This window comes from Oncorhynchus keta, chromosome 34 (assembly GCF_023373465.1).
Source record: "Oncorhynchus keta strain PuntledgeMale-10-30-2019 chromosome 34, Oket_V2, whole genome shotgun sequence".
NCBI classification, from domain to species: Eukaryota; Metazoa; Chordata; class Actinopteri; order Salmoniformes; family Salmonidae; genus Oncorhynchus; species Oncorhynchus keta.
In genome coordinates this window covers 31,438,479-31,451,889 of record NC_068454.1, presented here as the reverse complement: position 1 = coordinate 31,451,889, position 13,411 = coordinate 31,438,479, and the positions used below count along the sequence as shown (strand labels likewise).

The window sequence follows — 13,411 nt, the reverse complement described above, 5'->3', positions numbered from 1 at the left end:
TAGCAGCATGGAGGGGGATAAATATGAAGGGACATCAGAGCCAATACAAAAGGGATCTTAGAATCCTTTATTAGCTCATTAGTTCAAGATAAACACAAAGAAACATCTCAGACATTACAGAAGGACTCAACTACCTATTATTTAGGAAAGCAACAGACATGGACATGAGGCTAGTTGTTGTAATGCGTAGCCAGAGTCACAAGGCATGCAGGGATACTTACTGGGCATGACATAGTCATTCTCGTCAGCCACCTGGTCTGTGTCACTGTCGTCAAACTTGATGTCTTTAAACCAGGAAGGTTCTGAGTGTCCCTCCAGAGAGTTGACACTGTCACTGTCAGGAGACGGGGTCTCAGAGAAGTCTGTGCTCTGTGAGGATAGAAGACACCTTCATCAGTCATGAGCAACAGCGTCACCAACATCATTATTATCGTCATCAAAAAAATCATCAACACTATCATCAATTACACAATCATCATAATCTTCACATCATCGTCATCCTCAGCAGCAATAGCATCTCCATCTTCACCACTATCGTCATGATCATCATCCTCACCATTATGAACATCATTGCAAAAATCAGGAACGTTCTGTCCAAAAATTATGCAGAACAATTAATCCATGCTTTTGTTACTTCTAGGTTAGACTACTGCAATGCTCTACTTTCCGGCTACCCGGATAAAGCACTAAATAAACTTCAGTTAGTGCTAAATACGTCTGCTAGAATCCTGACTAGAACCAAAACATGTGATCATATTACTCCAGTGCTAGCCTCCCTACACTGGCTTCCTGTCAAGGCAAGGGCTGATTTCAAGGTTTTACTGCTAACCTACAAAGCATTACATGGGCTTGCACCTACCCATCTTTCTGATTTGGTCCTGCCGTACATACCTACACGTACGCTTCGGTCACAAGATGCAGGCCTCCTAATTGTCCCTAGAATTTCTAAGCAAACAGCTGGAGGCAGGGCTTTCTCCTATAGAGCTTCATTTTTATGGAATGGTCTGCCTACCCATGTGAGAGACGCAAACTCTGTCTCAACCTTTTAAGTCTTTACTGAAGACTCATCTCTTCAGTGGGTCATATGATTGAGTGTTGTCTGGCCCAGGAGTGTGAAGGTGAACGGAAAGGCTCTGGAGCAACGAACCGCCCTTGCTGTCTCTGCCTAGCCGGTTCCCCTCTCTCCACTGGGATTCTCTGCCTCTAACGCCATTACAGGGGCTGAGTCACTGGCTTACTGGTGCTCTTTCATGCCGTTGGAGGGGTGCGTCACTTGAGTGGGCTGAGTCACTGATGTGATCTTCCTGTCTGGGTTGGCTGGGTTATGCTCTATCTAATTCTCTCTTTCTCCCTTTCTTTCTCTCTCTCGGAGGACCTGAGCCGTAGGACCATGCCTCAGGACTACCTGGCATGATGACTCCTTGCTGTCCCCAGTCCACCTGGCCGTGCTGCTGCTCCAGTTTCAACTGTTCTGCCTGCGGCTATGGAATCCTGACCTGTTCACCTGACGTGCTACCTGTCCCAGACCTATTATTTGACCATGCTGGTCATTTATGAACATTTGAACATCTTGGCCATGTTCTGCTATAATCGCCACCCGGCACAGCCAGAAGAGGACTGGCCACCCCTCATAGCCTGGTTCCTCTCTAGGTTTCTTCCTAGGTTTTGGCCTTTCTAGGGAGTTTTTCCTAGCCAACGTGCGTCAACATCTGCATTGCTTGCTGTTTGAGGTTTTTGGCTGGGTTTCTGTACAGCACTTTGAGATATCAGCTGATGTACGAAGGGCTATATAAATACATTTGATTTGATCAACACCACCCCCATCAGCATTGTTAATGTCCTCTTCCCCTTATTCCCACAAAACAGTATCTCACCTGGAGGGGGCGATAGAGAGCGTACTCATCTCTGAACAGCTGGTCGTGGTGAGTGACACAGTCCAACCAACGACCATCTACCAGAGCCTGACCAATGGCTATCGCTTGTGCCCTGCAAGAGTGTGAATGAGCGATAGAGAGACAGAGAAAGAGGATGGATGAGAGAGAAAGAACATTAGTAACTCATGTAATCTCTGCTTAATACAACAGGATGCTTACTCAGACATCCAGAATGGTTTTCCCTCAGCATGATGTCTGTCTTTACCTTGTGGAGATAGTTCCATTCCTTAACAGCCAGTTGACCAACTCCTTCCCCACAATGCAGTTGGGGTATGTACGGAGCCAGTAGCGGTGGTCCTGGAACTCCATACCAGTAGTGTTGTGACAAATCTTCTTCCACAGGTCTTTGAGCTGGGATGAGTCCTACATGTCATCACAGTCAGTCAAAAATGACTTATGTTTGCTTTGTCGAGAATGGATTGTAAATTGGACAGAACAAATTATACAGACAGAGATAGAGGGAAAGATTGAGGATAGAGGGAAGCAAGAGAGAGAGAAGGCGAAAGAGTAATTGCGAGATGGAGAGAGAGGGTGAGCGAGCGAGAAAGAGTGTCAGAGTGAGAGAGCAGGATACAGAGTCAGATAGAATAAGGTGAAAGGGGCCCTCGAGTGGCGTAACAGTCTAAGGCACTGCATCGAAGTGTTGCGGCGTCACAATTGTCCCAGCATCTTCCAGGTTAGGGGAGGGTCTGGCCGGAGGGGCTTTACTTGGCTCATCACGCTCTAGTGGCTGACTTCGGTGGTCAGTTGAACAGTGTTTCCTCTGACACATTGGTGCGGCTGGCTTCCGGGTTACGCGAGCAGGTGTTAAGAAGCGCGGTTTGGGGGGGGTCATGTTTCGGAGGATGCATGAATCGACCTTCGCCTCTCCCGAGCCCGTTGGGGAGTTGTAGCGATGAGACAAGATCGTAATCACGAAATTGGGGAGAAAAAGAGGGTAAAAATGAACAGAAAGAATAAGGGGAAAGAGGGAGTGAAAGTAAGAGAGCATCATTACCAACAGTATCTTCCTCTCCTCTTCGCTGTGGTCAGGTTTTGGCATGGCCCTGCTGGTCTGGGGGCTCACTGAGCTGTCATAGGAGGGCACCATGGAGGAGCCAGACCGGTCCAGGGACAGGTTGGTCACACTGGCTGACCTGGATAAGACGGGGCTGGCATTACAGGGCCATTCCCTCAATAGATGCAGCAACACATTTTCATTCTGTACCTTACTTCTCATTCTGTACTATATTTCCATAACTTGTGTGTCTGTGTCTCTGTGTGTGTCTGTGTCTCTGTGTGTGTCTGTGTAATAGGGATTAGAAATTATTTCACTATTTGAATAATAAGACTTTTTCTGAATAATTGAAATACATTTTTTATTTGATTTTTTACTTCAATGGGGACTTGCTTGTGCAACCCTTGAGAGCTGGCGCGATGAGCTTTGCTTGTTCCAGCAGAAGGGTGGGGGAGGTGCGAGAGAGAAGCAGGGGCCAGTGTGTAACACAGAGGGAGAGAGATAAAGTAGCCAAACCGATTTGCGCAAGTTGGACAAACTTGTTGCTGCCATAGGTTATCTACCATACCATCTGGTAGTGTCTGTCTTGGCTACGTCAAAGCATTGTAAAGTAGCAAGGCTAGCTAATGGAGGCTATTCTGCTGCGCTCCCCATCCTTGTCTACAACAACTCCATTTATATTAAGCAACAGCCTACATGTTGGTGGATCATTGTAGCCTACTCCATCAGCCAATTGAATTCCGTAATTTGAATGCCATTATGCATTGATTACAATTCTCCCACTACACTTGCTACACATGACCTCTGACCTTGATGACAATAACAAGCTACACGTGCGAAACGTGTGTAGGCTACCAGTGATTTTTTTTTTAATGGGACGCACTCGTAAAAAATGTCATAAAACTGTTGTTTTAATAACATTGGAATGTAATGGTCCATCCTTGAAGGCTATGTAGCAATGTCACATAGATAATTATACTTCATTTCAGACAAAGCCTTTGCATTGTTAAAATAGGCCTATATTTTTGTTTCTCAAAAATGAATACTCTCCCAAGTAATCTAATACTAACGCCCCGTCGGATATTACAATAACTGTGCCAAACCCCTAGAGTGGAAAGGGAGGGGACTAATAGATGTCAAAAAGGGTCCAACAGAAATAGAATGAACACACGATTATAACTATTCTATATTTTATTTAACCTTTATTTTGACAGGGACACTAGGCTGTCTTTCACAGCCGAACCCTGCATAAATACATCAAACATATACAAGGCAAAAATTACAAGGCAGATAGACACATTTATCAACGTTGAAGTCTCTGATCATGACTCTCAACTGACCAACCTCTCATTTCAGAGAGCTCTGGAAGTTGTTCCACATAAAGGGCCCCAAAAAACTAAAAATCAGCTTTACCCAACTATGTAGAGACCGAAGGGGCCTCCAGGGTTATCCAAGCTTGAGACCAGGTTTGGTCATTTGAAAGTCTAAATGTAATTAATGATAGGAAGTTTCTGCATGAGTGCTTTGTAAATAAACAAGAAAATGCTGCTCTCTCCTTACATACAATGAGGTACAACCCACTTTTTAATCCAAAACACAATAGTGAATTCTAGAACCATGACCAGTAATAAACCCGAGGGCATAATGGAAAATAGGGCACCAAAATACAAACCCTGAACCTAGCTGGAAGAATGTAAAAGAAGCTGTAAAAGGGTTCTATATAAAGATGTTGGACCAAAAGCAGACACTCACCGCTTCCTTATTGGGGACTTGCCTCCATCCTCTTGTAGCGTGCTCCGTCTAGAATTCATGCCACTGTTCTGAGAGTCCTGGTGAATCAAACTGACACAAAGACATACATACAAACAAATTCATTCTTGAACTAAATCATTTCACATCCATCTTTGATGTCAATAGAACACTACCGGAACTTGCTATGGTAGACGCATGCAGAAGTCTCAACATGGTAGGGCTAGAATGGTAAAGCTCAAGTCAAAAATAAAAAACTAAACTGTTACAAGCTGTCAGAGAAGTTGGAACGTTAGTAAAAGTAACAGCAGGACTCACTTCTTTCTCATCCCAATGGGAGTTTTTCTATGCCAGGAGAGAAAGGGGAAAATATTTCATTTGAGCAAGAGCAGAACACTGAAAATGGGATCAAAGCTGGTTATATAGTTCAAAGGGATGGCATTTTATTAGAGCTAAACAAAATATAAAAGCATGCTTCCCTGTCAAAATCAAACAAAGGGATGTATTTGAAAAATAATAGGAAAAGTATGTTCAATCGAATAATAATACCTCTTGGTATTCTTTGTTTTTAAAGTCAAACATTTATTTGAAATTCCTTTTGCTGAGAAATGTATGTTTAATAAAAGGCACCCCTCTCAAAGGTAATATGATTGATTGATTGGTTAAGAGGAAGTAGAGTGCCAATAAAACCATTCACGTGAACCAAGCAGGGATAAGGAACCCACCCAGTATACAGGGGAAGAAAAGGAGGGCAGACAGAAGAGACAGGAGAAGGATGGAGTGGACAGGGAGGGAGAGTAGAGGACATGGAGGGGAGAGGATATAGGGGATGAAGAGTGCTGAATGTTTCTCTCTCCTCTGTCTCTTCAACTCTGCATTTGAAGGAAAAAAACAAAGATATGAGAGTAGGGATACACAGAAAATCATGCAGGATATACACAGACAGAAATAAATACACTGTGGACAAGAGAGGTGAAGAGAAGACAACAAAAGACTAGAGGTCAATGCGAAGGAGAAGTGCATGTATTGTTCGTAGGACAGGAAGGGGACAAAATTACTAGAGTAAGGATGCCAAAGACTGGAGAGTGCATGCATGGTTCCTCCCACAGACTTAAACCTATGATTTATCTCTATGGTTCCTCCTCTCGGTCTGTTTTCTTAGGGTGGGGGCCATTTGGGATGCAGCCTTATTTTACCTCTGCCAGGCCAGGTCCTCCTCTAGGAAGATGTTGCGGCTGGCCTTCCGTCCACCGACCGGGGTGCGAGGCTCGCTGGGCTCCAGGACGCAGGTGGAGCAGGGGGAGGAGTCAGAAAGAGCAGACAGGTCCTCCCCTATGGAGCCAGAGTCTGCAGAGTGGGAGTAGCTCAGAGCAATCTTACGGCAGTAGGTGCAGGCCCGCAGGTCTCCTAGACAGACGGACAGACAGACAATGGCGGGAGGGAGGGAGACAGCGAGAAGGGTAGGAGTCAGTGAGAGGAAGAGCAGGTCCTGCTATGATCTAGGATGGAGGCAGTATCGTGGTTACTGTGGTGTTGTCACTGCATGGCATGGTTAGGTCACAGCACATCATCAAAGGACAAACATGCTATTGATTAGATCTCTTGGTCTCAGATTCTCACATCACAGCAATGTTAGCTCAAAGGTCACTGGTCCACTTACCCAAGTCCAACTTTAGTACCACACACAACCACAGCAGAAAAAACACCATGCTGACAACACCCATAGACCTCTGTACATACACATGATCTCAGCAGTGGCTCAACTAGATCTCTTCCATTGGACCTCTCTAACATATTGTGACCCTGCTTTCGGATCATTCTTTAGGGGCTGTCTTCCCTCTCCTCAGGAGGTCACTAGGGATAATGATGATGATGCAGGCAAGGGGTGGGCATGGTCTTGAGGTCATGCCCCCACCCCCTCCTGTGAGTACCAAATGCACTCACCCGTGTAGCCCATGAACTTGCCAGGGATTTCCTGGTTGCAGCAGCGGCTGCAGAAGATCTGGCCGCAGAGCCGGCAGTGGTGGCGGCGGCGGAAGGTGGTGAACTTCTCATTGCAGTCGTAGCACTCCTTACATTGGCTGTCTGGCATCCAGTACTGCTTCAGGTCACTGTCCTGCAATATGCCTTCTTTATTTAGTGAACCAATTAACACTGAGGTATAAAGTAATGCTGAAGCAATCTTTTCAAAGTACATGAAAACTATATTTCACTGAAATCAAACGGTTAGATGAAACAATAACAGCCTACTTTAAAATAAATAAGAGGTGTCTTCGCATATTGTCCCATATTTGGAACAGTTGACTGTGTGTGATTGTGATAGTTAGTGAAGTTATAGTACTCCAAGTAAAAACAAGCAGCACTAGAGTAAAGGTGTGTAAAACAACAGCAGTGTAATGTGAAGTACAATAAACAACAGCAGCAGTGTGATTGTGAAATGGTATGGTAGATACCTGGCTCTTTCCCTCCATGATCTCCTTGAGTCTCTTCAGAGCAGTGCGGAGCTGAACAGCCGTACGAGGATCGTGAGTGCCCAGGGGCGTTTCCGATTTCCTACGGCCCTCTAGGAGCGCACACACACAAAAAGAAACACACATGGTGCAGCCATTCAACACACACTTCATAGCAGATTTTGTCTAACCATTCACGTCATGCAAATGCTCCCTTTTCATGCAAATAAAATGCAGAAAGGTAAAGGAGGGAGACTGGGAGAGACATTTTTTTTTTATACCTCTCTTAGGTAGGTTATAGCCCAAAACGGGCATGGAAATTGACAATCTCTACAAGGATTTGCTTTGATAATGGCAGGTTAAGTTAAAAAAGGATTGCACAATAACACAACAGAAGCTTACCAGTATATCAGTAGCCATAAACTAGGCTCTAGTGAACAATTATGGTTATGAATAAAATTATACAGATAACGCAAATTGGACAAATGCCATTGAGTGAGAAACAAAAAAAAAGGTAGTATGATGTTAGTTTTTATATCATTATGCAAACACATACAACTGATCAAATATCAGTGTTGGCAACAAAATAACATCAGAAGGCACTTTATCCATACATGCCAAAAGTAGCTAGATCAACCACACTCACACCAAAACCACTCAGGTGCTTGGGTTAGCCACCCACTCTATGAAACCAGGTTGTTAAAAAAATCAAGCGCAAAAAACATTTCAGAATTCTTAGCAAACACACAGTATAGAAGGCCCTCACCCTCACCAGGCCATAATGGCCAGTCCACTGCAAAAAGAAAAGACATACATCAGCTTTTTTGAATAGACGTCATGTTACTCACACTGTGCATCCATTCTTATCTGCACGTCGCTAACTTAAAACTATAAAATGTCAAAATGGATAGCCCTCACAAAAAGAGCAGCAGTTCAATACGTATTCTAGCCCATGGTAGAAACACAGCAGATCTCCTTTAAGCTTGCCTAGCGGATAGAACGCCTCCAGTGACTCGGATCTCTGACTGATGACTAATCCTATCAGCATGAAACGTTCATCACCATTATCAGGTCAAGCCAGAGAGACAGTTAATGCAATCACTCCAAATATAAATGAAAGCACAAAGAATCACTCAAGTTCTTTTTGTCACATGCATAAGTACAGTGAAATGCTTAACTTGCAAGCCCTACCGAACAGTGCAGTATTCAACCCCCCACTGTATAAGTATACTGTAAATCTGATGTATTAGAATAAATGTGTGTGTGTGTGGTACCTGAAGCAGTAGAAGTCCTGCGTAAAAGATCGTGGTGTTGTTTCCTATGCGCCCCAGAGCCGTGGATGGAGTGTGCTGGTATGGTCCAGTTCCTACGCTCCCCAGTGGGTGACGGCACAACCACATCCGGTTTCTCTGTCACTGAGGGTGGCCGCCCCTCCTCTGTACACATAGATCAATTTGAACAGGTCATTTAAAGTGGCACTCCAGTCTCTTTTTTACCTAATTTAACACCTGATTTCCTTAATAAAAGTAACATCTTTAGATGGCAAAGGTATCCTGATGACATGGGGGGGTTATGTAATTTAAAAAAGCACATAAAGGCTACAAAATTCAGAAAGGTCATGTTAACTGACTGATATCTCATAGACCAAAATGTTCTGAGCCTGTGTCAACCTCGGACCTTATTTTCGGTGTTTATCCCAAAACCCTATTCTTTCCCCATTAATTTTCCCCGTATGAATAGCTGAACAAACCAGAGGCAACTAATTTCCGTTTTTTAGGACAACACGCTCTATTGTTCCCACAAGCAGACAAGGAAGTCGATACCATCAAAGGACACCATCAGACCAACTCCTTGAATGTCCTACTCCTTGAAGTTTGCCTTTGTGTCTAAAAAACCCACTACTTTACCCTTAAAGGTGCACTATGCAGAAATTCTAATATACACTGCCGTTGAAAAGTTTAAACATTAACAATGTCGAAACTGTATTTAAGATCAATTTGATGTTATTTTAATGGACAAAAACATGAGATTTGCTTTAAAAAACAAGGACACTTCTAAGTGACCACAAACTTTTAATTGGTAGTGTATGCATGTATGTTATATATATATTATTTTAAATATTTCTTTGGGGGGGGGGTGACATAACAAGCAAGTATAATCCTTGTGCCATCTGAACCGCTGTGAATATCTTTTCCATACCCCAAAATATTGTATTTTCAGCTGGTGTACAAAACCGACACTTAAGAACAGGAAGCATAGAAATAGTGCACAAAGTTAAGCTATACTGCAGATTTACAAATCAGATTTCTATGTGAATTTGGTTGGGTCGCCCAAAAACGTACATATTGCAGCTTTAAGTGTGTGTACATTAATGTACTTATAAGTGTGTGCATTGCTGGTGTCCATAAATGTTCCCTTGCTCTCTCTAGATCTAATCTTATCAGCGTAAAGTGATTCACCATCCCTCTAATAATTCCATTAAATTTTAAAAATAATAATAATAATTTAAAAAATGTGAAATAGAATGTTAACGCTCCATGCTACAGTATATGAGCAGAGCCCTGCTGCCTTGGTGAGGGGCCTGCCAGTAAGGACGGGGCCTGGAGAGAGGGAGACATGATGGACCATGAGGTTGGCCGGCCCCTTCCTTGCACCTAGCCAACAGGCAGTGTCACATCACATGACCTCACGGGACATGGGCTCTGCTCTGAGTTGCATTCTACTTCCTGTTAATCTTAAACTGACTGTAAACTCAGCTGGTGGTCAAGGCTACAGTACCTTTCCCTGCATCCTAGGGTACAGTACAGTAGCTTAGACTGTACAGCACTGCATAGTATAGACTGCTATAGGGCAATGGACGAATCTGGGTTTGGTGGATGCCAGGACAACACTACCAGCCCGAATGCATAGTGCCAACTGTAAAGTTTGCTGGAGGAGGTATAATGGTCTGGGGCTGTTTTTTATGGTTCTTAATGCTATTGAATACAATGACATTCTAGAAGATTGTGTCCTTTGTGGCAACAGTTTAGGGAAGGCCCTTTCCTGTTTCAGCATGACAATGCCCCCGTGCACAAAGCGAGGTGCATACATAAATCGTTTGTTGAGATCGGTGTGGAAGAACTTGACTGGCCTGCACAGAGCCTCAACCCCATCGAACACCTTTGGGATGAAATGGAACACCGACTGTGAGCCAGGCCTAATCGCCCAACATCACTAATGCTCTTGTGGCTGAATGGAAGCAAGTCCCCGCAGCAATGTTCCAATGGACAGCCTTGCCAGAAGAGTGGAGGCTGTTATATCAGCAAATGGGGGACAAACTCCATATTAATGTTGATGATGATTTTGGAATGAGATGTTCGACAAGCAGTTGTCCACATACTTTTGGTCATGTAGTATAGTTGCCACAAAGTTGGAAGCACAGAATTGTCTAGGATGTCATTGTATGCTGTAGCGTTAATATTTCCCTTCAATGGAACTAAGGGGCCTAGCCTGAACCATGAAAAACGGCCCCAGACCATTAAACTAACTGACTGTAAACCCGGCTGGTGGTCAAGGCTACAGTACCTTTCCCTGCATCCTAGGGTACAGTACAGTAGCCTAGACTGTACAGTACTGCATAGTATTGACTGCTATAGGGCACTCCACAGAATAAGAAATAACAGTGTGATAAAACAACGACTCAATTCTTCCGTTTTTTTGTCTTGTCTCATCTTAATGCACAGGTCTACTAGACGACTGTCAACCATCTCAAAACAATTACATAGTGTAATTTAAGTAAGTTTGTGTGAATGTCTGCAATCCCTGAAATCTTGTCTGCTTTCATCATGCGTATCACGTGTGTTATCTTAGTAATGACCTTTGTTAAAGCGGAACAGGTTGACAAAGGAGCTGTATGCTGATCGGAGCGGGGGCTCGTCCTGCTCTGGAGTCAGGGGTTTGAAGTGTGTCAGGTGAGATGGGCTGCCAGGGGAAATAGGAGGCGCCACACTCCAATCCAGCGTAGAGGATGAGGAGGAGGATTTGTCGTCAGCAGCCATGTTACTGCTCCTGTTGGAAAGACAAATGATCACATGAGACCGGAACATTGTGGTGATCCTCTGCTTAACTGTGTGTAAACAGGCAGCCCTAAACAGAGGCATTGCCTCTAACATTTCAATGATCATGGTAAACAAGTTACACTTTCATTGCTATTCAAACTATTACTTTGGAACAGTTTACCTGTGATTTGTTCCTCTAGTCTGAAACAAGCAATTTCAATGATTCCTCAGTAGTTTGTCTAACTGAGCTGCAAGTGAGACATTTTAGCCTCTGACCTGAGTTCTTCTACTTCTCATTTCAGCCACTCACCTTTCCACAATACCCATTTAGTCGTTTATTGAGAACAAACACCAAAATAAATATTAGTACTGTTATTTCTACTAAAACTGAAAATATTTTTAGTGGCAGGTTTTTAAAAGTACACAAAATTGTGTGATTTTATTTGACAATGGAAACCAGCAATTCTGGTTTGATAAAATTGAGCCCATAGCTTTCTAAGAATTCTAAGAAACTCAATGACTGCAGAATAGCCCAGAGCTACTGCCGGTTGCAAACCATGCTTTACAGGCTTACCCTCAACGAAGACACAAGACTCACTCTCAGCGTATTTTATAATAGAGCAAAGAGGAACTCAGAGGTGTAAAGAAAATGGTGTCACTGTGAAACACAGATCTGAAAGAAATAACAATAAGAATGAAAATCCTGTCCCTTTTAAAGAGAATGTAGCCAATCTTGTTTTCCACCAACTACAGAAAGAGAAAGAAAGATGGAGAATTAGAAAGCGAGAGAGAATGAGAGAGAATACACTGTCACTGTACTAAGGAACGTTTAATGATGGAGCTAAGTTTATAAAGTGTAAATAAGGCAAAACGTATGCTACTGCTTGATAAAAACAAATGGGACTGACTTTTGCTGTTTTTCTTCAAACGGAGAAAAAACGTTGCTCTTGACAGCAGAAATGCCACCGGTGAGGGATGGACCAGAGGAAAATGAAAACCTCACCAGCAATAATTTCCACACCGTCATGTGACCATAGGCCTGATGATGGCAGCTGAGTTAACCAGCATCAACAGCCTTGAATGCCCACGGCCTCACATTCAGCTAAAGAGGCAACTGGGTGAATGTGTGTAAACTACATAGCCATACTGTTGGTGTATAATACTACAAACTGACTAATGTTAGCTTGCATCAAAGCAGCAGTAACAACACATATAGGGTTAATTATAACAAATATTTGGTAACACAGCTAACGTTCCCTTGCTATCACCGCCAAGCCGTGCAAGAATACAAACATAAATTAACCCAACTAACCACTGCAAAGCATTATCGTGCAGATAAAAATAATTGATCTGAATAGCTGTCACATACTAACTACAGTTGCAGACTCTGTGTCCGCTACTGTGCCCGGAGAGTCAGTGAGCTAACGTTAGCTAGCAGTTAACGTTAGCAGGCCCATTGTAGTTAGCTAAATGAAGGAAGAGTGAAGTGAACACTCATATAATCGAATTTCCACTAAATAACACAAATTACCTGTGTGTTGGTCTCCTTGGACATCCCTGTATGAATAAATTACATTAGGTAAATTCCTGTGAAGTCGAGTAGCCGCCCTGTCTTGAGATATGTATTTCAAGCAGTCAGACTAGTCCTGAGCAAGACAGGACAAGTTGTGACCTCAACTGTTGTGATCGCATTAGTGGAAACCAAGAGTGTTCTCAGGGCAGACCTGGTTGTAGCTAGATACAGTATGTTGTGTGTTTTTGCATTTTATCTAACCGTAACCATTTTCCTAAACTTGATCGAATTATCATAACCTGCCACGAAATGTAACTTCTGATAGTCAAAACCGGCAGACCCGCCCCGAGAACAGTCTTGGTTTCCACTACAGCGTTGTGATTACGAAACAAGGCAGCGCCCATCTATTACCTATTTAATCGATTGACATGACACGTTCCCTACACACACCATAGCATGTTTTACTTAGTTTCTTGTGAACAGACACTTTCAGAGAACAACAATTGCCATGTAATTTAGCTATAAGTGAAAACTTTAGTTATACCTGAGTTGTGTTACTTGTGGACGTTTTTGTCCCCATTTATTGTAAAGATAAAAAATATAATTAATATACCTGTCCTTAGTGCCCTGTGCTCTAATATGTATCAATAAATGACTGCTATTCTCCGCAATTACTTTATTCAGAGTATTGCTTGAGGTATGCCAAATATAACCTACCTGAACCTGGTTAT

At 43.1% G+C, this 13,411-nt stretch overlaps 1 protein-coding gene across 10 annotated transcripts in view; it reads right to left on the bottom strand.

The window, feature by feature from the left end:
- The window catches only part of LOC118366950 (1-phosphatidylinositol 3-phosphate 5-kinase-like), a 29,519-nt gene extending 16,453 nt beyond the window's left edge, over positions 1-13,066 (bottom strand). For 2 of the 10 annotated variants that reach the window (XM_052493679.1, XM_052493680.1), the window contains exons 1-14: positions 12,076-12,176; positions 10,987-11,177; positions 8,405-8,566; positions 7,897-7,923; positions 7,134-7,243; positions 6,625-6,796; positions 5,877-6,087; positions 5,406-5,552; positions 4,999-5,025; positions 4,684-4,773; positions 2,932-3,070; positions 2,140-2,297; positions 1,875-1,986; positions 222-369 (exon numbers count right to left, since the gene is read on the bottom strand). In XM_052493679.1, coding sequence (XP_052349639.1) covers positions 222-369; positions 1,875-1,986; positions 2,140-2,297; positions 2,932-3,070; positions 4,684-4,773; positions 4,999-5,025; positions 5,406-5,552; positions 5,877-6,087; positions 6,625-6,796; positions 7,134-7,243; positions 7,897-7,923; positions 8,405-8,566; positions 10,987-11,167 — 1,684 coding nt within the window. In that variant the 5' untranslated portion in view covers positions 11,168-11,177; positions 12,076-12,176. Of the gene's footprint in view, positions 1-221; positions 370-1,874; positions 1,987-2,139; positions 2,298-2,931; positions 3,071-4,683; positions 4,774-4,998; positions 5,026-5,405; positions 5,553-5,876; positions 6,088-6,624; positions 6,797-7,133; positions 7,244-7,896; positions 7,924-8,404; positions 8,567-10,986; positions 11,178-12,075; positions 12,178-12,698 lie in introns of those variants that run through there. The other 8 variants (XM_052493682.1, XM_052493677.1, XM_052493681.1 and 5 more) reach the window with 8 other exon arrangements.
- Between the last annotated feature and the right edge of the window lie 345 nt (positions 13,067-13,411).